Here is a 25,205-nt window from a genome sequence, read left to right as displayed (position 1 = left end):
GGGGGGGGCGGAAGGAGGGGAGGGGAAGACTGGGGTGTTGGGGGGGGGCGGAAGGAGGGGAGGGGAAGACTGGGGTGTTGGGGGGGGGGGCGGAAGGAGGAGAGGGGAAGACTGGGGTGTTGGGGGGGGGGGCGGAAGGAGGGGAGGGGAAGACTGGGGTGTTGGGGGGGGGCGGAAGGAGGGGAGGGGAAGACTGGGGTGTTGGGGGGGGGGGCGGAAGGAGGAGAGGGGAAGACGGGTGTTGGGGGGGTGCGGAAGGAGGAGAGGGGAAGACTGGGGTGTTGGGGGGGGCGGAAGGAGGAGAGGGGAAGACTGGGGTGTTGGGGGGGGAAGGAGGAGAGGGGAAGACTGGGGTGTTGGAGGGGGGGAATGGGGCGGGGAGGAGGAGGGGGGAAGACTGGGGTGTTGTGGGGGGGGAAGGAGGAGAGGGGAAGACTGGGGTATTGGGGGGGGGAGGAGAGGGGAAGACTGGGGTGTTGGGGGGGGGGGAGGAGAGGGGAAGACTGGGGTGTTGGGGGGGGGGAGGAGAGGGGAAGACTGGGGTGTTGGTGGGGGGGGAGGAGAGGGGAAGACTGGGGTGTTGTGGGGGGAGGAGAGGGGAAGACTGGGGTGTTGGGGGGTGGGGGGGAAGGTGAGGGGAAGACTGGGGTGTTGCGGGGGGGGAGAGGGGAAGACTGGGGTGTTGGGGGGGGGGGGAAGGTGAGGGGAAGACTGGGGTGTTGCGGGGGGGGAGGAGAGGGGAAGACTGGGGTGTTGGGGGGGAGGAGAGGGGAAGACTGGGGTGTTGGGGGGGGGGGAAGGTGAGGGGAAGACTGGGGTGTTGGGGGGGGGGGAGGAGAGGGGAAGACTGGGGTGTTGGGGGGGGGGAGGAGAGGGGAAGACTGGGGTGTTGGGGGGGGGAGGAGAGGGGAAGACTGGGGGGGGGGGAGGAGAGGGGAAGACTGGGGTGTTGGGGGGGGGGAGGAGAGGGGAAGACTGGGGTGTTGGGGGGGGGGAGGAGAGGGGAAGACTGGGGTGTTGGGGGGGGGGAGGAGAGGGGAAGACTGGGGTGTTGGGGGGGGGAGGAGAGGGGAAGACTGGGGTGTTGGGGGGGGGAGGAGAGGGGAAGACTGGGGTGTTGGGGGGGGGGAGGAGAGGGGAAGACTGGGGTGTTGGGGGGGGGAAGGAGGAGAGGGGAAGACTGGGGTGTTGGGGGGGGATGGAGGAGAGGGGAAGACTGGGGTGTTGGGGGGGGGAAGGAGGAGAGGGGAAGACTGGGGTGCTGGAGGGGGAAGGAGGAGGGGGGAAGACTGGGATGGGGGGGAGGAGGAGAGGGGAAGACTGGGGTGTTGGGGGAGGGGGAAGAAGGAGGGGAGGGGAAGACTGGGGTGTTGGAGGGGGAAGGAGGAGGGGGGAAGACTGGGGTGTTGGGTGGGGGCTGCGGAAGGAGGAGAGGGGAAGACTGGGGTGTTGGGGGGGGCGGAAGGAGGAGAGGGGAAGACTGGGGTGTTGGGGGGGTGCGGAAGGAGGAGAGGGGAAGACTGGGGTGTTGGGGGGGGGGAAGGAGGAGAGGGGAAGACTGGGGTGTTGGAGGGGGGGAGCAGGAGAGGGGAAGACTGGGGTGTTGTGGGGGTGGAAGGAGGAGAGGGGAAGACTGGGATGGGGGGGGGGAGGAGAGGGGAAGACTGGGGTGTTGTGGGGGGGGAGGAGGAGAGGGGAAGTCTGGGGTGTTGGGGGGGAAGGAGGAGAGGGGAAGACTGGGGTGTTGGGGGGGGGAGGAGAGGGGAAGACTGGGGTGTTGGGGGGGGGAGGAGAGGGGAAGACTGGGGTGTTGGGGGGGGGAGGAGAGGGGAAGACTGGGGTGTTGGGGGGGGGAAGGAGGAGAGGGGACGACTGGGGTGTTGGGGGGGGAGGAGAAGGTGAGGGGAAGACTGGGGTGTTGGGGGGGGAGGAGAGGGGAAGACTGGGGTGTTGGGGGGGGGGAAGGAGGAGAGGGGAAGACTGGGGTGTTGGGGGGGAAAGGAGGAGAGGGGAAGACTGCGGTGTTGGAGGGGGGGAATGGGGTGGGGAGGAGGAGGGGGGAAGACTGGGGTGTTGGTGGTGGGGAGAGAGAAGGAGGAGAGGGGAAGACGGGTGTTGGGGGGGGCGGAAGGAGGGGAGGGGAAGACTGGGGTGTTGGGGGGGGGGGGCGGAAGGAGGGGAGGGGAAGACTGGGGTGTTGGGGGGGGGGCGGAAGGAGGAGAGGGGAAGACTGGGGTGTTGGGGGGGTGCGGAAGGAGGAGAGGGGAAGACTGGGGTGTTGGTGGTGGGGAGAGAGAAGGAGGAGAGGGGAAGACGGGTGTTGGGGGGGGCGGAAGGAGGGGAGGGGAAGACTGGGGTGTTGGGGGGGGGGGCGGAAGGAGGGGAGGGGAAGACTGGGGTGTTGGGGGGGGGGCGGAAGGAGGGGAGGGGAAGACTGGGGTGTTGGGGGGGGGGCGGAAGGAGGGGAGGGGAAGACTGGGGTGTTGGGGGGGGGGGCGGAAGGAGGAGAGGGGAAGACTGGGGTGTTGGGGGGGTGCGGAAGGAGGAGAGGGGAAGACTGGGGTGTTGGGGGGGGGGGGAGGAGGAGAGGGGAAGACTGGGGTGTTGGGGGGGGGGGAGGAGGAGAGTGGAAGACTGGGGTGTTGGGGGGGGGAAGGAGGAGAGGGGAAGACTGGGATGGGGGGGGAGGAGGAGAGGGGAAGACAGGGGTGTTGGGGGGGAAGGAGGAGAGGGGAAGACTGGGGTGTTGTGGGGGGTGGAAGGAGGAGAGGGGAAGACTGGGGTGTTGTGGGGGGTGGAAGGAGGAGAGGGGAAGACTGGGATGGGGGGGTCATGCCGCCCAAGTAAGATTTTTAAAAAAAAAAATCTTTCTAATCACTTCCTGTCACAGGTGAAGTGTTGAAGTCCCTCACTGAGGTACATTTGCCTCTTTAACTGTCAGCCCACCGGCTTTAATTGCCGCCGGGACTTCCGGTTTTGGGTCGCCTGCACACACAGGTGGGTTCCTGGGAAACTCAGAAGCCGGCGGGTTGTTACTAAAAACTCAGCTCGTTCACTGAAGTCCTTTTTAGGGAAGGAAACCTGCTGTCCTTACTGGGTCTGGCCTACATTTGACTCCAGTCCCATACCAACGTGGTTGACTCTTAACTGCCCTCTGAAGTGGCCTAGTAAGCTGCTCAGTTGTTCATGGTGACTAGAGAGGAGCAATGAAGGCCGGCCTCGCCAGCTACGCCCACATTCCGAGAATGAATTAAAAAGAAATGTGTGCAGCAGAGATCTAGAAAGAATGTGGAGCTGTATGGACACCTATGGAGCCCCTCAATGGGGGTCTGTAGGCAAAATATCTTTCTGTGAGGCAGTTTACTAGCGTGTCCTCTTGGATGAGGAAGGGTCCGTGGTGAGATAGTGGAAGAAAATATATTTTTTTCCTCATTTCTTCAACTGCCACATACAAATGGGAATCATCACTACATTAGAGGTGGGGGGAATCATCATAGATACAGGTCCTTTTAAGCTAATCCGTACCCTGGGCATCAGGTGATGATCATCTACTTTGCATTATCATGGCTTCAATCTGAGGGAAGCCTTGCCCAAAAAAAAGTCCTAGAGACCTAAAGAACTGATGAGCACAGTAAAATTTGGCAAACTGTTTTTTCAGTAAGGAATAAAATGAAATTTCAAAGCACACTCGGTCAGAAGCAGTATAAGGGGTCGGCCTGGAGGGAGCTTTGTATGTGGCCCTGCAGGTTTCCAAACAAGCTTCTCCAGACTGTGATATTTACCAGCATATTATTTCTGTTACTATATACGAATAAAAATGTTTTTTTGCAATAAAAGCCCTGTTTTCTTTTAGATAGTGGATTCATCATTTGGAAATTAGGATGGAGGATCCATCAAGTCAACCATCTAAAATACATTATCTATGACAGAGATGGTCGTACATAGCCCACTGTTGAACTATGGGGGCCATAGAAGACCTCTTACCTGTACCTGCGACTAACTCTGAAGGACCTGAGTCAGTGCCCAGGGTCTCTGATGCTGTAGTCGCCATAGACTCAGTGCTTGCTGAAGCAATGCCAATGGTCAATTATGCTGGGCCATATAGTGACACAAACTGTTCATTGGCATGAGTGCCAATCATCTGGGCCAGTGTGACTCTTCATTTGGCACCAGTGGAGATACATCCCACGATGCCTACTGATCTGGCATAGAGCAATAAGCATCTATGAAGTCTCTGAATCACTCCTTGCCTTTATCTGCTCTCCAAGTGAATTGAAGCTGGCAGTAACTGCATCGTGGAAATTTGGGCCAAAACTTTCCCTCGTAGTAATGCCTATGGCGTGCCTGAGTGAGGTATCCACTGGTGGTGCCTTATGCTCAATGGCAGACTGGAGCTCAGATGACTTTTTGCTGCACGACATCACTCATGGAAGATGTCACTTTCTGGGTATTGCACTCCAGGCCACTCACACCATATGTGCAAGAAGACCAGAGACTCCTCAATACGTCTCCTTTAGAAGGTAGGCTCACTACTGTCTGTATCCCCATATGACTCAGGAGCAGCATGCAGCCTATTGGGACTTAGCTCCCCTACATGAGCTGACTCCTAATTAACCGTTAACAATGTCACCACTTTCTCATCCCATCAACATCAGCCGGGACCTCTGCTCTAGAAGCGCTTTGTCTACCTGTCCACAAACTCCAGGGATGGGAAACTATAGTTATCTGGAGAGACTTGAGATACTGACACCACTTTGATTGGAGCAGAGATGGCTAAGAAATGATTTAATAGAAGCTTCTAAAATTATGAAGGATAGAGTGAATGAGGAAAGACACTTTCCTCTGGTTGAGAAGTAAATGATGAGGGATCGGCAATTTAAAATTGTCAGTGGGGAGAGCGGTTAGGAGAAATTTCTATACACAATGGTTGAGGGAGCATTAAGATAAATATTTGAAGCAGAGGAAAATTAAGGGCTATGGAGAGAGCAGGGCTGTGGGATTAGTTTTGGATTGCTGTAGCAAAGAGCCAGCATGGATACAATGGGCAAAATTACCTCCTTCCGGGGGAGGGGAGGAGCACAGTTAGAGGAAAATTGGATTTTTAAGGCCCAAATGTCAAGTTGGAGATTAGCTTAATGCTCCTATAGGAAGGGCAAGGCCATCAGTACCCCTTGCATAATTGAATTCACCATTGCATCAGTAAAATACATCTGGTGCATGATCATCAGCAGCGCATCATGTAGGTACCTAGGTAGCTGCCACGATTTTATATTGCAGCAGTCCTCTCTATCCCCCCACTCTTTGCCCCTGCACAGTGATAGACTGCTTGGAGACAAGGGCTATCCCCTGCACAATTAGCTTATGAATCCTCTCAGAAACCCATGCTTGGTGGCTGAACTGTGCTACAATCAGGTCCACTGGAGCCCTTGTGGAACAGACCATTGCATTCCTCAAGCACTGACTCTGCTGCGTGCCTCTGGTGGCTTCCTCCAATATAGCCCAGAAAGAATGTCCCATATTATACTGGTTTCCTGTATGCTGCATAACATTGATCTGCAACAGGGACAACATGTGGAGTCACCATTGGACGAGGATCTTCAGCAAGATGAGAGGACCCTGATGACATTAAAGATGGCGTGGGAGAGCTCCAACACCAGCCTGCAGCAATTTTGTCAGCATCTATTAAAGCTGAATGCAGGGTCAGGGATTATTAACAGCTTTGTCCGACATCTGTCGCTGTCCTTCCACCCTTCAATAAACTGCATTTGCTCAAAGACCACTATTGATATTCATGTCACCTGACATTGCAGGGTAACCAGCTGCTACAGGAACACTCTGCACCCAAATATTTCAACAATTATCACCAAGTATGAGCCCATAGTGCCTGTCTTATGTGATCTCTTACCTGTTCTACTACTCCTACAGTGGCTTCAGCATGGGTACTGGAAGGCTGCTGTGGCTCAGATGAGGACTCGAGATACTGAGCTCAGGCATGAGAGGGCTGCAGACTGTAGCATCTCGGCACCTGCTGGGGCAGACTGGCCCACCTGGCTTTCTGGCACCAAGGTGGGTATTGGTTTAGGAGATGGCAACATGTTCCACTCCGATTGCACCACTGCCCCTGTTAGTGGGGTGTGACTCAGCACTCCCACTGATCTGCAGGAGAGTAGAGTGTCGGATTTAATTTAATTCATTCAGTCTCCCAGCCTGTCCAACGAGGAGTCGTCGTGGAGCCCAGAGCTTGCATAACCCAGTGTTAACAACCTGAGAAATGCTGCTACTGGGAGCAGAGACTCTGGTTGATTGCAGTGTGTCGATGCCATACACCATAACTCCATGTGAGTTGGCAGAGGACTCTTTCAAAACCTCCAATGTGTTGCGGAAGCTCCCTAGCGGGCAGTCCATTACAACTCCTGGTGCACAGAAAGCATTTTTCTTTGAAAGGCTGGGTCCCTAATATTTGGATCTGTTCTTTTCAGTAGAGCTAGGACCTGAGCTGGCGCTCCAGTAAGCTTATTCCTGGGGTGTCCTTTCGAATTGCTCCTGTTCAATTTTACTTTGTGAAACACTGTGCAGACCCTTCTACCTCACTATTTGTACCACCGAGGGTGCCAGTTTCTGTGCTGGTTCTTGGGAAAGTATGAAAGAAAGAAAGAAAGGCACTTACTCACCAATAACCTGCTCAGCGATGTTCAGTTTGGGTTCCGCCAGGACCACTCGGCTCCAGACCTCATTACAGCCTTGGTCCAAACATGGACAAAAGAGCTGAATTCCAGAGGTGAGGTGAGAGTGACTGCCTTTGACATCAAGGCAGCATTTGACCGAGTGTGGCATCAAGGAGCCCTAGTAAAATTGAAGTCAATGGGAATCAGGGGGAAAACTCTCCAGTGGCTGGAGTCATACCTAGCACAAAGGAAGATGGTAGTGGTTGTTGGAGGCCAATCATCTCAGCCCCAGAACATTGCTGCAGGAGTTCCTCAGGGCAATGTCCTAGGCCCAACCATCTTCAGCTGCTTCATCAATGACCTTCCCTCCATCATAAGGTCAGAAATGGGGATGTTCGCTGATGATTGCACAGTGTTCAGTTCCATTCGCAAACCCTCAAATAATGAAGCAGTCCGAGCCCGCATGCAGCAAGACCTGGACAACATCCAGGCTTGGGCTCATAAGTGGCAAGTAACATTCGCGCCAGATAAGTGCAAGGCAATGACCATCTCCAACAAGAGAGAATCTAACCACCTCCCCTTGACATTCAACGGCATTACCATCACCGAATCCCCCACCATCAACATCCTGGGGGTCACCATTGACCAGAAACTTAACTGGACCAGCCATATAAATACTGTGGCTATGAGAGCAGGTCAGAGGCTGGGTATTCTGCGGCGAGTGACTCACCTCCTGACTTCCCAAAGCCTTTCCACCATCTACAAGGCACAAGTCAGGAGTGTGATGGAATACTCTCCACTTGCTTGGATGAGTGCAGCTCCAACAACACTCAAGAAGCTCGACACCATCCAAGATAAAGCAGCCCGCTTGATTGGCACTCCATCCACCACCCTAAACGTTCACTCCCTTCACCACTGGCGCACTGTGGCTGCAGTGTGTACCATCCACAGGATGCACTGCAGCAACTCGCCAAGGCTTCTTCGACACACCATCCCGACTTGGAAATATATCGCCGTTCCATCATCATCGCTGGGTCAAAATCCTGGAACTCCCTTCCTAACAGCACTGTGGGAGAACCGTCACCACACGGACTGCAGCGGTTCAAGAAGGCGGCTCACCACCACCTTCTCAAGGGCAATTAGGGATGGGGCAATAAATGCCGGCCGCGCCAGCGACGCCCACATCCCATGAACGAATAAATAATGAGCAAGTGACATTACATCTTCGGGACGGTTGTCCCGCTCCACCTGTGCAGCTACATAGCCTGAGATGTCTGAAGGACCGAGATGAAAGGCAGATGGACAAGGATTGGCATGTAGTGGCAAGGGTAACCAGTAGCAGAAGAGTAGCAGTGCAATGCAGTCCTAGTTGCCACGCTGTGTGTGTGAATATGTAAGCTAGAAGGGATAATTCCTAAATACCCTGCTATGCGTGGCCTCAAAGCTTGCCAACTTCAGTGTGGTACGCCCTCTTTCTGCTAAAGATGTCGATGACTGCCTACTCCATTGGAGTCCAAATTTGCAATGTGGCTGAACCGCTTCCTATTATTGAGGTCTCCCTCTGATTTTGTGCCAATTTCTCCTGCAAGAAGAGTGAGTTAGTGAGTACCCCGTTGAAGGGTTGCGAAGATGTGTGAGACAACGTAATGTAGTGTGCATGCTGAGAGGAAGAAGCAGCAGGTCTGGAGAAGAGGGGAAACCATAGTGAGGGCAGTAGCAGGTGTTTTGTGTGTGAGTGGAAGCGGAAGAAGGTGTAGTGAAGTGTCCCATTGTGATTGAAGGGGAGACCAGTGAAGTGAGGGAGGGAAGGATTGCTGGTGCTGGGGCCAAAGTCTGGTGTTTGTAGGGCTGTCGAGAAAGTAAGAGATGTGAAGAGGAGTCTTGCCTCCGCAATTCTGGTAAGGTCATTAAATTTCTTCCTGCATTGCCGCCAGGTTCTACGAACCTTGCTCTGGCATTGACCTGTCCAGCCACCTTTCTCCACTAATGCTGGCTAACTGGCCAGTGCACCCGTTGCCCATCCAAAGGAAACAGGACTTCCTTCCTGGTCTTCGCTTGCTCCATGAGGACTTCCATGACAGTATCTGATAATTGGAGCCTGCTGGCCGCCGTCATTTTTCGTGCTGCCTGAGTGATGCGCTGTTCACTCACCACCACTGAAAACTTTCCCTCCCCTTTAAGAGCTGTGGGTCCACCGATTTCTTGCTCACCCAAGCAGCGGGCTGGTTATAAATGGCACGATTAATGCTGGCATCTCTCCTCCATTGTTTAGATGAGACCCAGTCACGAACTCCCACTGATGTCATTGGGCATACGGTGCAGATGCAGCCCACCGCCTGCCTGATCAGCACCACAGACAACTAACACCTGCTGCATTGTTGCAAAGTTTCTTCTGATAGAGTCAAGAGGCTGATTCCAGGCTTAAGGTTCAGAACAGTTTGTTAAAGTTAATGGATGTTGGGCAGCGTGACATGCTGAGAGGAAGGTTCATATATTCATCGCATTTGATGACACATAGATGTATTAAAACCTTAAATAACCAACGTGTGGAATCGCCCTCCTTTCCCAGTCCCTTAACACCATACAAAGGAATATTATAGTTATCTGTTCAGCTCCCTTTAGTTCACTTACATTGCGGGCAATCTTGCTGGGAAGTGTTAATCTGTAGGAGTTTTTCTGATTTTAATTTTTGAAAACAGTTAGTGCAATACTTCACAGATTAAATTGCTTAATTTTTTTTTCAGACAAACAAGCTTCATTTCACGACTTAAACAGTGAGCCCCAGGAACATAACCTGCAGGCCACATATCCACCCATAGGACGAGGCACTTTTGGAAAGTCATTGCCAGGAGCAGACAGTTCCAATAGACTCACTGATAAAAGGAGCTGCTGTCATGTTGTCCATTCAGAGATCAGTCCTGCAAAGCCTAGGATAATGACGGTGATAAAAGCAGGAGGGCATCCGCACAAGAAGGTGACCATTCTTTTGAACAGACGTTGCACACAGACGTTCGAGCAACTTGTTGGTGATATCGCAGAAGCTTTGGGTCATCTCCATGGCAAAAATGAATGTGTGAAGAAACTCTACACTTTGAAAGGGAAAGAAGTGAGAAGTGTTTCTGACTTCTACAGAGGAGATGATGTGTTTATTGCTGCTGGGAGAGAGCAGCTAACTATAACTGATGTACAGAAAGCCTTGAGAGAACTCTATCCCAATGGTCCTTGTGCCCGAAGCTTGATCCAGCGACACTGGTGTCTGTCTGAGAAACCTTACCATAGATACAATGATAAGGGATTAAAGGCTACGGCCAAGTTTGATCGTACTGAGCTGCCCAAGCATAATGAGGCTGCCCCATCTGAAAGACAAATTGCCAAAAAAATGGAAGAAGTCAGAGCCAGAGTGGGACAACAGGAAAGAGAGAAGGCTCGGAAATGGGAACAGGAGAGGTGGGAAAGAGAGCGCAGAGAGCTGGCTGAGAAAGCACGGCAGCAGAAGAAGCATAGAAGCTTTGACGGGGACAAAGAAGAAATGGAGAAGTGCCAAATCAACAAAAAGGAGAAGAAGCACAAACAAAAAGAGGAGAAAAGAGAAATTGAAAAGGATGCAGGAACATGTGAAAGTGAATGTAAAAGAACAAAAGAAATCATGATGTTTCAGATAGGAGGACCTGAATGGGAAGAAGATAGAAAAGAGATCACTGGTGAACAAAAAATGCAATATGAGGTTAAAGAAATAGAAAGGAGAGAGGAAGCAAGAAACAGAAGTAGATGGAAAGAAAATATATGCGATACTGAAGGAGAGCAGCCACTGAAGAATATAAGGAGGGGACAGAAGAAAATTAAAGAGGAAGAAGAAATAGACAGATGGGAGAAAGTGGAGCCTGAAAGACGACAAGGACAAATAGAGGACCACCAATGGGATGCAGAAGATAAACTGCATAGTATAGGAGATGAAGTCTGTAAAAATGCAAGGCAAGAGAATACAAGAAAATGCTGCTGTAGTCATGAAAAGTCAAGGAATGAGGAAGAACAAATACGGGGAGATAAAGAAGACAAAGAAACTCAAAAGCAACCTGTGAAAACTATTAGAATGAAACAACCTGTAATCAGAAAAGACAATAGCATTCACACTGGAAAAACAGAGGTACTTGTATCAAGACCACAACGATCAAAACCTCAAAGAGAAATTGAGCGTTATTATGAAATTGGCAGAACTATCGGAGATGGTAACTTTGCTTTAGTAAAAGAATGCAGGCTTAAGAATACAGAATACGAATATGCAGTGAAAATCATTGATAAATTCAAGTTAAAAGGAAAAGAGATTATGATTGAAAATGAGATTGCAATTGTAAGGAGCCTTTCTCATCCTAATATTGTGAGGTTCATTGAGGAGTTTGAGACTGAGGGTGCGATATACCTCATTATGGAGTACATTCATGGAGGAGACCTATTTGATGCAATTACAGAAAGTGTTAAATTTACAGAATACAATGCTTCACTTATGATGGACAACCTTTGCGATGCATTAGCATACATCCACAGCAAGAACATTGTACACAGAGATTTGAAACCAGAAAATCTTCTTGTAAGTACTAACAATACCCCGATAGGTGTATACATTGGGGAATAAACCTACTCTTAATGTTGCATTCTTCCTTATTTATTTAACCTTCACAAACCAATGATTTCAACAGTGTTGAATCCTCAATTTCCTTCACCCCACCATTGGCAGCCTTGCCTTAAACTGTCTCGGCCTAAACTCTAGAATTTCCACCTCAAATCTCTCTGCCTCTCCACTTCTCTCTTCTCCTTTAAGACGCTCCATAAAACTTACCTCTTTGACCAAGCTTTTGATTACCTGTCCTAATATCTTCTTATGTGGCTCTGGGTCAAATTTTGTCTGATAACGCCTTGGGACGTTTTACTAAGTTTAAAGGCACTATATAAATGCAAGTTGTTGTTGAGAGAAAATCATAGTTTTGGCCACATAGTATTTTGAGCACCGCTGTAATAACATCCATTGATACTTGGAGGATGAGTGAATGAATAAAGAAGTTTAGTATGATCTCCCTCACTCTTTAAATGTAGTTTATCCATCACCAGCTCCAGCCTTTCTGCTCATTTCTTTGGTTTGGATAGCTTGGAGATTTAATGAAGACAGTGGATGGCTGGGCATGAATTACAAGGTACCCATCTGATCATATAATAAACCAAGAGCAAAATGACATGAGGCTTTCCAGCGTATCGGCTTATTTCATATAATGGATTACAAAGCCTACCACTTTGAAACCTTAGCTTAAATTTTAGGGCTTAGAGCTTCTTATGGTGGGATTGTATATTGGGAATTCAGGCACACATCCGATTTGGCGTATGAACGGTTTTCCATCAATTAAAATTAGATGACACAAAATGATGAAGCTGTGAATAGGGTGCACAGAAAATTTCCAATATGCACTCCTGTTGTGTAAAGCTCTACGGCAGGAACACTAAACTCTAAAATTTAATCTAGGGTAAATTTTTGTCTTCACCGCATCAGTGGAGCAGATCGAGAACCCATCCAATGTACATCCCATTGAAATCGAGGAAAATTTACCTCTCCATGTCCCACGATTGACTATTGGGCCAGTCGATTGGTATATGGAAAATGAACAACATTCAAAGAATGAGATATACCAGACAGTAATCTAAATATCACCTAGATAACTTTTCAGATGTTTATTTTATAAAGAGAGGATTTGAATTTTTTTCAACCTGTACCTCGATTTCATTTATTAATCATGAATATTAGGATATCTTCATCAATTCTTGATCAGAATATAGAATGGGGACCAGTGGAATTTACATTTTATTTCAGAACTGAGGAAACCTTTGTAAAACCGTGAGCGATGAATTCATAGTGATTTCTAAAAGTTGTCCTCATGGTTTGCGAGAATCTGTGGTTCTGGTATGTATTATGTTTATCAGTGGATGAGTGAACAATTTGTTCAATACATTTTAAGTTCTTTATTAACTTTTAAAATCTTATTTTAATGGAGATTATTACAAGTATAAGAGTCTTTAGTTCCGACCCTAGTTCCCCTATTCCTAGGGCTCACAGTGGGATATTATTGTATTTTTCACTTGTGGGATATTATTGTATTTCTTTCTGCTCCAGAAACTGGATTAGAATTTGATGACTTTTCCTGCAGTTTAGCTCTCAGTGATATACGTTGGCCCATGACGCTATTCGAGTACGGTCATTGACTTCCAACCATTGTTGTCCATATAATTCTTAAGGCTTCACTGACTAAAGAGTCATGGGGGGAGTAATTTTAACTTTTGACGATGGTGTAAAACCTCAAATGGAAAAGAAACTCGGGTGGAGTATACATTGGGCGACCAATCCAATATGCCGTTTTACACGATCGCCAAAATTTAAAATTAACCCCAAGGCACCCCACCCATCCTGCATGAGGTGATGGAGTTTAGTTTCCCCAATCTAATGACGAAGTAGGAGGAGGACCTATCTTTGATACCCAAGTCGTTTTAGACTTGAGCTGGGACATTCATTCCCTTCAACTCAAAGGTGGCCCTCCTACTTAAGCACAGTTTGCACAGGGAGCTTCTTTGTGGACCACTAGTACAGGAGTGAGGCACAGCCTTAACCAAGAACAACCTATGACTGATAAGCACCCCTCAGAGTAGAAACTTCTATCCTAGGCTAGAATAGAGCCATTATACTCGTGGGACAATAGGGTCTTTACATAGGGAGCTCTGCAGATGAAAGACGCCTGCCACCATATCAACTTGGAGGATTTTGGCCCAGAAGAGTTCTCATAATCTGTCTGGCTCTCCATGTACCTGCTAAAGACCCACTTCTATCTTTGGAGGAAAACCTCAAAGACCACATTGGTCATCTTGGATCTAATTTGGAGGTCTGTAAGGTCATGATTAACTTTTTATCCTTGGCTGTGTATCTTTAGTCTCCTCATGAACCTGCAGACCAAGCTCATTAGTTGTAAAAGGCTCTTTAACAATTAAATTAAGAGGTCTATGAGAGAAGATAGTGAATCCTCAAGGATATGTGAATCATGTTTCTAGAAGCTAGATTGCACCCTCACAATATGAGTCACCCTGTTCAAGTGCTCATGTAGGATATTTGTCAATGGTCCTTTTAGAACTCCTGTCAAGTCCATAAAGCAGTATACCAGGGAATTAGTTATCTATATGCAGGCCCTTGCCAGCACCGCTGGGCTCCCTATTGATGGTGGAAATGTTGCCAGGTGCGCATCTTTCGTGTAGACTCAGGAAAATGGATTGGGATTGGGGAGGATTTGGAGGAGTGGGCGGAAATCTAAATGCTCTATTAGGCCGGGGGAAGAGGAGGGATGCAGGCAACATCATGTGACACCATGAAGATGGATCACCTCAGATACTTGGGTCAGGGAGATAATGGAGCAGTATAATCATTGCCAGATGCATCGTAGATTGTTTTATCACTTTATATTTTTCTTTCCCTGGACCCCCTATCTGATTTTTCCCCCCCCCCCCACTTGATTACACTCCAAGCTGTGCTTAACTATACCTAAAGCCTTATCCCTCTTTACCCCTCCCCCATCTGATTTAATACTGCGCTGTCGAAAGTGGGAACACGTGCAGGGGTAACCATGGGCAACAGCAGCAGCCTTCTCATTCCTTGTTGATGTAGCTGTGTGTTCGCCTGGATAATAACTGGGTTCAAAGCTGTTCTCGTCCACCATCTACATATTCATTTCTGATTAGTGATCAGTGGCAAGAATCTTTGCCATTTTCCTCTATTGAGAGACACTGAGAGTCCAATTGTAGTGCTGTGGATAAACACAGCAAAATCAGCACAGAAAATGGATTGAATCTATGGCCCTCCTGGTCTGTATGGCTTAGTGGCACACCAGGTAGTGTACTTACTCACAGAGGGTAATTTTGACTTTGTGTGATAGTGTAAAACTATGGAAATAAAAATCGGGAGAGATGTAAGATGGACTGCCGAATTGCTATTACTATCACACAAAATCAAAATTACCCCCCTGAACTGAGTCATCAAGTGCTGCGTGCCCATTTTCTCCCTCTCCCAGCAGAGATAAAACAATCACAAAGATGACACTGGCAATAGTGCTAACTTCCCCTGCACTGTTATGCAATGAATGCAACTTGACACTGCTTGACCGCGGAGCTCCCGATTAACTCCCCAGGGATTTCCATAATTGGATTGCTTGAGGCTGGAGTTGTTGGGTGTTCTGCATCTTGCCCTGTCTGGGGCGATCCTCTGCCCTTGTTCTGATATTTGTGGCCTTTACTGCTTTAATCTTTTTGTTTCTCTCTCTCTCCCTCTCCTGGAGGCCTTCTGGGATCTTGGTTTGGAACCTCCTTTGTTTGGTGCTTGTTCAGCTTCTGTGAGTTGGTTTGTCCCCGGCTCTTATGGGGTACATTTTACAATTCCCAATGCAGCTGTGCATACTAGGAATTCAAGGGCAGTGGTCAGAACATCTGGATTTCTGGTCTGTGCTCCCGTTGTGCGAAGCTCTGCTAATTTGTAAAATTTATCCCATAAGGTTGTATTCGTTATGGTGTAAACATTTTCAAAAACGAGCAGTTTTTAAAAAAAAAAGTGCTGAGAGACTAGATGGTGCAGTGGGCCTTTCACTTCTGGTGCCTAGGTTCAGATCCAGCCTAGACTGATGGGATGAAAGTCTCCTCTTTCTAGTAGTTTTACAGGCTCTACATGAAATGAGATTGGGTAACCTCAGTCCAGTTCCTAATGGGAAAGGCCCCACAACATAAGAGTGTCCCTAATTTTGGCACAAAATCAGTAATCTCTCCTAAAGAAGCCACAGGATGGCTGGTGAAGGAAATGGAAAATATCACACTAGTACAGTAGGAGCCGTGGCACATTGCCACAATGTGGAGGGAGCTTTACTCTGCATCCAGGTATACTCTCTGACCTGGTAGTGCTGCCTGAAATGGAAAGTGTTCCATTCCCCAGCACCAACCACCCTTACATTGAACAGCACAATATTTACTGTGATGAGTGTGTGTTATTTTCACGGTTTTGCTGCGTTTGTTTTCCAACTGTAGGTTCAGCACAAAGCCGATGGAAGTGCAGTATTAAAACTAGCCGATTTTGGCCTCGCCCTGAAAGTGACCGAGCCCATATTTACTGTATGTGGGACACCGACATATGTGGCTCCTGAAATCCTCTCTGAGACAGGTATTAAAAAGTAGAAGAAAATCTTATCCTTCCGTGAGGAATGAAAATACTGTAGACTTCTTAATTATGATCTGTAATCCCGTTAATCACTATCCCGATCATCCACCAGTAACTCTGCGCCCCCCAAGGAAGGTTTAGGCCTCCTCAGACCCGGACTCTTTTCCCCCTCCTCCTACCACAGATGTCCCCAGAAACCCCATGCCTACACTAACCTGAGCGTTGACGGGCAGCCAAGAACTATCCAATTTTCCGTAGGCCGGCCCATTCCAGGTAGGGAGTCAATCTGTGGTATATTAATGAGGCCTGGCAGTTAAAATTGCTGTGGCTTCACTGTCATGGGCGGGAAATTAACTTGCCAATGTACTGTACCACCGGAAACCTACTGCGAGTTAAAATCCACCTCATGGTTTTAGAAATGCGGAGGCAGATTTTATGAGGTAGGATTTCTGGTGCAGAGATTCCTGCACCAGGGCCTCGTATGGGGCACAGAGGTCAACGTGCCCGCAATTAACCAACAGAGAACGGTGCGGACTGTGAATTGGGAACTCTCAGCTCGCCGTCCAAATTCCCAATCTGGGCTCCCATCACAACAGGAGCGCTACATCGTAAAATATACCCCTTAATGCAGCATTATATCTCTGGACTCGTATGCTTGCATATTTTAGGGTTTCACTTGCTAGTTACCATCAAAAAGATCAATTCCAGAATCCGGTTCAATCTGACTCAAAACCTAAATGCCTTCAAGCCGAACAAAACTATTAAGGTAGAACAACGACCAACTCAGCCTTAACATAAACAAGTAAGGTGACTCGAATCACGCACCAAGTGGCATGTCCCCTCTGTTTACATCAGACAGGTTGTTGCTCACTGACTCAGTTTATCACGCACAGTCTTGTTGAGGGCACTATGTGTTTTTGCCTTTCTGTGACTTCCCGGTTAAACCCAGAAGTTTTCCAGTTGCAAACAATTTGTTTTGCTTTTGGCCTGAGACAAAAACGTACTTGACTCAAACTTAGGAAAATTTAAAACTGAAAATCAGGAGGTCTGTCTGTGTGTGCGAGAATAATTTTTAATCATTTCCTTATTCCCAACCAATTGGTGCCGTTAAGCATCACCTTCAATGAGCAATGTCAGTGGGCATCAAATTTAAGATTGTTCTATTCTGAGGCTGTTGGAGAAAATATTTGCAATCCAAAAATATCTCTCCCAGTTCTCCCTTCCTCAGACACGCCTGTGATTGGGGAGTCTCTGATGTTACATTATCTAGTATCTTTCCAGTTTATAGTTCGTTAGTGCTCCATACTGCTGTGCTATATTTCACCCCAAATTGTTCCCCTTCTCCCAAGAAACACTTGCATTACAGCGAGCTCTAAATTACATAGAAATTACAACATGGAAACAGACTGCTTGGCCAACCAGTCCAAGTTGGTGTTTACCCCCAACACGAGCAGAAGTCTGAATCCCACGTGTCCGCCCTGGTCCCATATCACTTTATCCTTCCCACACTGATTATGTCATGTCTAACCTCTGTCCAGCATGTGTAATGTTCATGTATAAGAACAGGAGTGGGCCATTCAATCCCTCGAGCCTGTTCCACTATTCTATTATGGCTGATCTGTACCTCAACTCCATTTGACCCATGTCCCTTAATACCCTTACCAACGAAAATCTCGCGATCTCAGTCTTAAGAATTTCAATTGACCCAGCATCTACAGCCTTTTGGGGGAGGGTGTTCCAGATTTCCACTACCCTTTGCTTGAAGAAGTGCTTCCTGATTTCACTGCTAAATGGTCTAGCTCTAATTTTAAGGTTATGCCCACTTGTTCTGGGTTCCCCCACCAGAGGGAACAGTTTTTCTGTATCTACTCTATCAAATCCTTTTTATCATTTTAAAGACCTTAATTAAATCGCCCCTCAATCTTCAAATCCCAAGGGAATACAAGCCAAGTTTATGCAACCTGTCAGAATAATTTAACCCTTTAAGCCCTGGTAGCATTCTGGTGAATCTGGGCTATACCTCCTCCAAGGCCAGTATATCTTTTCTGAGGTGCGGTGCTCAAAACGGAACGTATTATTGCAGGTGGGGTCTGACCAAGGCTCTATACAACTAAAGCATAACTTTCATCCCTTTGTAATCCAGCCCCCTTGGGCCAATATTCCTTTAGCCTTTTTGATTACTTTTTGTACCTGTGCACTGTCGTTTAGTGATTTGTGCTGCTGGATCACTAAAAGCTCGTACACAGGTACAACAAGTAATCAAAAAGGCTAATGAAATGTTGGCCTTTCACCAGTATGTACATTTAACCATTTATATACCTTTTTTGATGTACATAACTTTACTCAAGGCTATAATTTTAAGATACTGATGTTATTTTGTGGCAGTAAGTTAAACTTACCCTCCCCACATTTGTAGCAAGTGTTCTGATTACACACATTTACCATTACATTACAAATAGCAAACTGAGGAGCTCTTTCCCTTCCCCCTCTCCTTTTTGTGACTCTTTGATGCTCAGGTCAATAGATTACGGCTATAGTGACTCAACTGTTAGTATCTGTGTAGCTGTCGTGGAATGAGCAATGCCAGTCTGCACTGACTTTAACACTGGGTCTTATTCTTTTGATAGGCTATGGGTTAGAGGTGGATATGTGGGCTACCGGTGTGATCCTGTACATCCTGCTATGCGGCTTTCCTCCATTTCGCAGTCTGGAGCGAGACCAAGAGGAGTTATTTGAAATCATCCAACTTGGAGAATATGAATTCCTCTCTCCATATTGGAACAATATTTCTGATGGTGAGCATTATTTTATTCCAAGCTGTGGCTAGTCAGTGTAATCAGCTGAATGATGAGTTGACCAAAATTGTCTGCACTTCTTTGGAGCTTTTATATTAATTTTTCTGATTACTATCTCTGAGAGCTTTTCGTTTTACACCAGCAAAATGTGCGGGAATAGCAGTATTATCGCTGCACTTAGCTGTGTGAGAAAATGTTGGAGTTTAATTCTTTACACTTCCTCAGCAGAAGATGTGGAATTCCGTTCCACTGCGGCAGGGAGGCATAAGCTTTGTGTGTTGAGTAGGTGAGTATCATGGACCCTCAGGAGCAACATATAGGGGATGAAATTCAATATTGGCGGGGGCGCGAAACAGGCAGCAGTGGATCAGCCACCCATTGTACACCCCACCCGAATTTACTTACCACTGAAGCCAAGTTTTACACTCCTGCCTATGTTGAATTTTACTCCCATAATGTTTAAATCCTGTTCCCATTTGCATATATCTCCACTTTGTGATAGTAACAGGTGTTTTGATTTTGGAAAAACAGCTCTTTTCAAACCTTAAGGTGTCAGCCTTGGCTCAGTAGGTTGGTTGTGGGTCACAGTCACAAGGTTGTGGGTTCAATCCCCACTCCAGATACTTGAGCACATAATCTAAGCTGACTCAGTGTAGTACTGAGGGAGTGCTGCACTGTCAGAGGTGCCATCTTTTCAATGAGGCGTTAGACTGTGGCCCCTTCTGCCCTCTCAGGTGGACTTAAAAGATCCCAATGGAACTATTTGAAGAAGAGCAGGGATTTTCTCCAAGTTGGCCAATATTTATCCCTCAATCAACATCACTAAAACAGATTATCTAGTCATTTATCTTACTGCAGTTTGTGCGACCTTGCTGTGCACAAATTGGCTGCCAAGTTTGCATAAATAACAACAGTGACTATGCTTCAAAAGCACTCTGTTGGCTGTGAAGCGCTTTGGGGCGTCCTGAAGTCATGAAAGGTGCTATATAAATGCAAGTTCTTTTTCTTTCTTTGAGGCCCACAGAATACAAATGGAACGAACCGGAGAATAAGAAAAGTCAACACAAATGTCACTGAATTGCCTTGGCTTCAAGGACTGGATTCCCAGGGCTTGGGGGCCCTTTCACTAATACTTTTGGGTTTTTTTTCTCCCTTCCTAAGGCTTTGACTCCTTCCTGGGATGGAGTTCCAAAGGCACCTGGCACCTCTGGTGCCTCGCCCAAATGGGCATTTGTTCATGTGTGGAACTTGACAGCAAGTGTCAGCGGGCTGGTCAACTGGGTATGGAGGAGGGGAGCCTCAAACCCAGCCCACCTAACCGAAGGTCCGCCAACCCACTCTTCCATCAGGGTCACGGGATAGTGATCAGGAGTAAGAACTCACACTTCCATATACTCTTCCCCCATCCCTCCAAGCCCAGAGGTGCTGAGGCCAATTGTAAAGCCCTACTGTCACCTCAACTCGGCTCAGTTAAGGGAACGAACATGGACCTTTTGTGGTCTGTATGGCTCAGCCAGATAGAAAAAAGGAAATACTTGCATTTAAGTGGCACATTTTATGACACCCTCAGAGTGATATGCAGTGTTGACATAACCATTGACCACACTTCAAAAGTAATTCAAACACAGAGCCAATTTGTGCACAACAACATCCCACAAATATCAAATAAACCAAATGCTTTTCTTCAATTAGTGGCATCGGATCTTTTATGTCCACCTAAATCTGCCAGCAGGACCTTAATTTAATATCTCCAGCAATGCAGCACTCCCTTCGTTCTGAGGTACTGCACCGAAGTGTCGGTAAACTGAAGGCCTGGAGTGGAACTTGAACTCTCATCCTTCTGACTCAGAGGCGAGAATATCAGTTGCTTATTGGATAGCATTGCATATGTTTTTTACCCCTTAATAATAAAACCAAGCTTTCTATGTCAGTTCTTGTCCACCTCCAACGTGACTTTTATTTCCTTTGTATGTTGTAGAAATTCCAGCCCCAGGTCAGTATAGACCAGATAATTTGAGTTTACTGTATGGTCACCCCCTCATTACAAAAAAGTCACCAGAGTTCCATCTGTGAGCTGCCACGTGCGGACAGTGCTGGCCCGCCTCCATGTGCAGCTGTGTAATGAGGGAAACTTTTAAATGCAGGGTACCTATCTGCTGCTACTAGTTATATGTAGCAAATACATTAAAAGATGGAAAACGTTGGCTTAGCATGCGTGATTACCCGATATGTGCTCCAGGCAGGACTCCACTTTGGGAGTCCGCAACTGGAAAAATTACCTTCCATAATTGTCCTCTTGTTGCAGTTGGTGATGTGCTAGTGCTTCAGCGATAGGTGGCACGATTTGGATGACTGTTTCCTGGTCTGCTTTGCTCAGGTGCCAAGGATCTTATTAGCAAGCTGCTGGTGGTGAACCCCAGAAATCGGTACACCGCGCAGCAAGTCCTCCGGCATTCTTGGATCTGGTCAGCTGGCAAAGGGAATACTCGCAACTTACAGAGAGAAGTAAGTATGAACATCGAGCAACATTTCAGGAGCTGCCGTCGTCAGGAGATTCTGAACTCTGCAACGTAGTGAGCCAGCACTTGGACACTGAAACGCCCAGCCTCTAATAAAGTCACAAATGGCTATAGGCATTGGATTTTCCAGCATTTGTAAATGAACGTATCTGGAGTAGCCAGAAAAAATAGACGCTAGATGTGAAAAACATCTAACCCGTTTTTGATGTGATTTGTGATAATGCTGTTTTTAATATACAGTTGTAATTAACATTGTTAATAGTGGTAGGAGGGTAGATCACTTACCCACTCACTGCCGATGTCCCAGTGGATCTGGGGCAGGCGTGGGTTGAAACTTGCTTCTCCCCCCACCCCCAGTGATGTAAAATGGACCCAACCATATGCTGGAGGAAGCATTTTAAGAATATTTAAATTAGGGAAGTGCGGCCTCTGTTATATTTCAGGGCATTTAGGAACATATGAAAATAACGGACTGTTAAAGACCAGCTGGTCCATCCAGTCCCACACTGCCATGTTGCGATTAAGCATCATGAACCCCAATACTCCCCACCCACCAGCAGCCACGCAATCTCCTGGGAGAGGCAAGAACCAATTTTTGAGAAGCCCTAGACCTATTCAGGGCAAAATGAATGGAACTTTTTTATTCTTAAAATTTTTTTTTGCTTTTTTACTAGCAGCTAAGAGGCTGCTGGAATCCTGATGCTGTGGTGCCCTCCCTCCCCCCTCCCCTGAGGCTGGCCTTGTCACAACTCTGCCTCCCTTTCAGCCTGACTCCCCAGCAAAGGCCTTCCATATGCTAATAACCCAAATTAGGCTGGGGTCAGTGGGGCATCTCCGTGGGAGGGGGATGTCCTGCCCCACCAGAGATGCCCCCGAATCAAAGAGGACTGGAAAATTCCGGCCAAAGCATTCAATGTACAGTGTTTTAACTCATCAAAATCTGTACTTTAATATAAACAAATAGTGCAGCCTGCCTGCAGTGTCTAAACTGTTAAGAGTTTTTATACATATCTATACTGACAACAGCAATTGGTTGAACAGGCACAAGTAACACTTACATTGTATTGAGGAACTGATTTATGTTTGTTGTCAGGGTTTACTTGACTCAAGCAGCTACTGTAAGTTTACTTCAGGTTAGATTCTATTAGACCATGTAAGCTAATCTGGAAGTACTCAGAGGGATGGGATAGTAGATAGTTGAGTACCACCTTCATCATGATCACTGTACATTGTGTTTTGATTCTGCAGATACTTCATTTCAGATCATTGATGATGACTAGAGTGTGGATTTGTTTGAAGATAAACATGTTTTCTTGTCCTTTTCATAATAAAAAATAAAATGGACTACCTAGAAAGCTTTTGATTTGCTAATTGTAACCATTATTGATTTAATACTTTACTAAACTAATGTATTCTCTCCTTTGGCTGTTCAGCTGATCTGGGTGTGCCCCAGAGTTTTGGGTTGATCCCATTTTTAAAAATTGAGTTAATTAATTATCACACATTGCACTCTGTTACTATCCTGTTATTTTGCTTTGGGCTTGAAAATTCTTGCTGTCTTTGATCGAGTGCTGCTTTGACAGACCTTTCCAGACTTATCTGCCCTGACACAATAAATGTTTGAACCTCTAGGATGCCTTTCAGTCACCCACAAAGCACCTAAAATGCTGGAAAAGTACAGAGTGCAACAAAACTAAGAACTGGATGGCGGTTGTTAATGATCGCCTTGGAGATGGGTGGCAGCGAGTGTACAAAACTAGTCTCACTCCTTTCAAATGATCTGGTCCTAACCAAAATATGCTAGAGTCATGAAGTATAAGTTAGATGCAAACAAGTGATTTAGGGGTTTCAAACTTCCGTCTTCACCTGTAAGCAGAACACAGTAATGGAGACAGTCTGTGCTCTGAAGGATGAAAGTATGTTGAAGAGACAGATGACTCTATCATGAATTGGTGGAGGGGGAGGAAGTAATGTCACAAGCTCATGACTGGTGCTGTGTATCTGTTATCATGGTATCATAGAAGGTATAGCACAGGAAAAGGCCATTCGGCCCATTGTGCCTGTGCTGCCTCTTTGAAAGAGCTATCCATTTAGTCCCATTCCCTTGCTCTTATAGCTCTGCAAATTTTTCCCCTTCAAGCATTTATCCAATTCCCTTTTGAAAGTTACTATTGAATCTGTTTCCATCACCATTTCAGGCAGTGCATTCCAGATTATTACAACTCGCTGTGTAAAAAAAAATGTTTCCTCATGTTGCCTCTGGCTCTTTTGCCGATCACTTTAAATCTGTGTCTTCTTGTTACTGACCCTTCTGCCACTGGAAACAGTTTCTCCTTATTTACTCTGTCAAAACTGTTCATGATTTTGAACACCTCTATCAAATCTCTTAACTTTCTCTGTTCTAAGGTGAACAACCCCAGTTTCTCCAGTCTCCCCACATAACTGAAGTCCCTCATCCCTGGTACCATTCTAGTAAATCTCTTCTGCACCCTCTCTGAGGCCTTGACATCTTTCCTAAAGTGTGGTACCCAGAATTGAACAAAATACTCCAGCTGAGGCCTAACCAGTGTTCTATAAAGGTTTAGCATAACTTCCTTGCTCTTGTACTCTATGCCTCTATTTATAAAGCCAAGGATCCCATATGCTTTTTTAACTGTCTTCTCAACTTGTCCTGCCAACTTCAAAGGTCTCTCTGTTCCTGATACTTTATCAAATGTCTTTTGAAAGTCCATATACACAACATCAATCGCACTACCCTCATCAATGCTCTCCGTTACTTCATCAATTAACTCAATTAAGTTAGTCAAACACGATTTTCCTTTAACAAATCCATGCTGATTTTCAAATATTAGCCCATTCTTTTCCAAGTGCTAATTAATTTTGTCCTGGATTATTGTCTATAAAAGTTTCCCCACCATTGACATTAGGCTGACTGGCCTGTAATTGCCGGATTTATCCCGCGCTCCTTTTTTGAACAGGGGTGTAACATTTGCAGTCCTCCCGTCCTTCAGCACCATTCCCATATCTAAGGAGGATTGGAAGATTGTGACCAGAGCCTCCGCAATTTCCACCCTTACTTCCCTCAGTAACCTAGGATGCATCCCATCTGGACCTGGTGACTTTTCTACTTTGAATACCTCCTCATCTATTTTTATCCTATCCAATATCGCTCCTACCTCCTCCTTTACTGCTACAATGGCACCATCCTCTTCTAGTGAAGACGGATGCGAAATATTCATTTAGTGCCTCAGCCATGCCCTCTGCCTCCACAAGATGATCTTTTTTTGTCCCTGATCAGTCCCATGCTTCCTTTGACTTACCTTTATGGTATTTATATGTTTATAAAAGATTTTAGGGTTCCCTTATATGTTAGCTGCTAATCTATTCTCATACTCTCTCTTTGCCCCTTTTATTTCCTTTTTCAGTTCTATCCTGTACTTTTTGTATTCAGCTTGGTTCTCTACTATATTATGAACCTTACATTTATCATAAGCTTCCTTTTGCTGTTTCATTTTAATCTCTATATCTTTAGTCATCCAGGGAGCTCTAGGTTTGGATGCCCTTCCTTTCCCCTTTGTGGGAATGTGTCTAGTCCTTAACCAAACTATCTCCTCTTTGGAAGTCTCCCGTTGCTCATTTACTGTTTTACCTGCCAATCTTTGATTCCAATCCACGTGGGTCATATCCCTTTTCGACTCACTGAAATTAGCCAGTTGAGTATTTTCACATTTGATTTTTCCTTAAGCTTTCCCATAACTATTCTAAGCCTAATGATATTGTGATCACTGTTTCCCAAATGCTCCCCCATTGAAACATGCTCCACTTGATTCCCCAGAACTAGATCCAGCACAGCTTCCTTCCTCGTTGGGCTGGAAACACACTGATTAGGAAAGTTCTCTTGTACACAATTCAGGAATTCCTCCCCCTCTTTGTCCACTCTTATTTCCACAGTCTATATTAGGATAATTGAAGTCCCCTATTATTACTACTCTAAAGTTCTTGCATC

General features: G+C 46.7%; 1 protein-coding gene across 1 annotated transcript; it reads left to right on the top strand.

Moving 5' to 3' along the window:
- Positions 1 to 9,512: 9,512 nt before the first annotated feature.
- LOC137306973 (serine/threonine-protein kinase DCLK3-like) lies at positions 9,513 to 22,508 on the top strand. Its single transcript, XM_067976341.1, has 4 exons — positions 9,513 to 11,250; positions 15,756 to 15,888; positions 18,513 to 18,680; positions 21,058 to 22,508. Exons 1-4 carry the CDS (start codon positions 9,601 to 9,603, stop codon positions 21,252 to 21,254), a joined length of 2,148 nt encoding a protein of 715 aa, XP_067832442.1. The 5' UTR covers positions 9,513 to 9,600; the 3' UTR covers positions 21,255 to 22,508.
- Positions 22,509 to 25,205: the final 2,697 nt, after the last annotated feature.

Source organism: Heptranchias perlo, chromosome 3, assembly GCF_035084215.1.
Source record: "Heptranchias perlo isolate sHepPer1 chromosome 3, sHepPer1.hap1, whole genome shotgun sequence".
In the NCBI taxonomy this organism is placed as follows: domain Eukaryota; kingdom Metazoa; phylum Chordata; class Chondrichthyes; order Hexanchiformes; family Hexanchidae; genus Heptranchias; species Heptranchias perlo.
This window is presented reverse-complemented; position numbering and strand designations above follow the sequence as displayed.

Bases quoted from the DNA above. Each gene is read 5' to 3' on its own strand.
- LOC137306973 (XM_067976341.1), top strand. From the start codon at position 9,601: ATGACGGTGATAAAAGCAGGAGGGCATCCGCACAAGAAGGTGACCATT. The intron at 11,251-15,755 runs GTAAGTACTAAC...TTCCAACTGTAG, and splicing joins TGAAACCAGAAAATCTTCTT to GTTCAGCACAAAGCCGATGG. The intron at 18,681-21,057 runs GTGAGCATTATT...TGCTTTGCTCAG, and splicing joins TTGGAACAATATTTCTGATG to GTGCCAAGGATCTTATTAGC.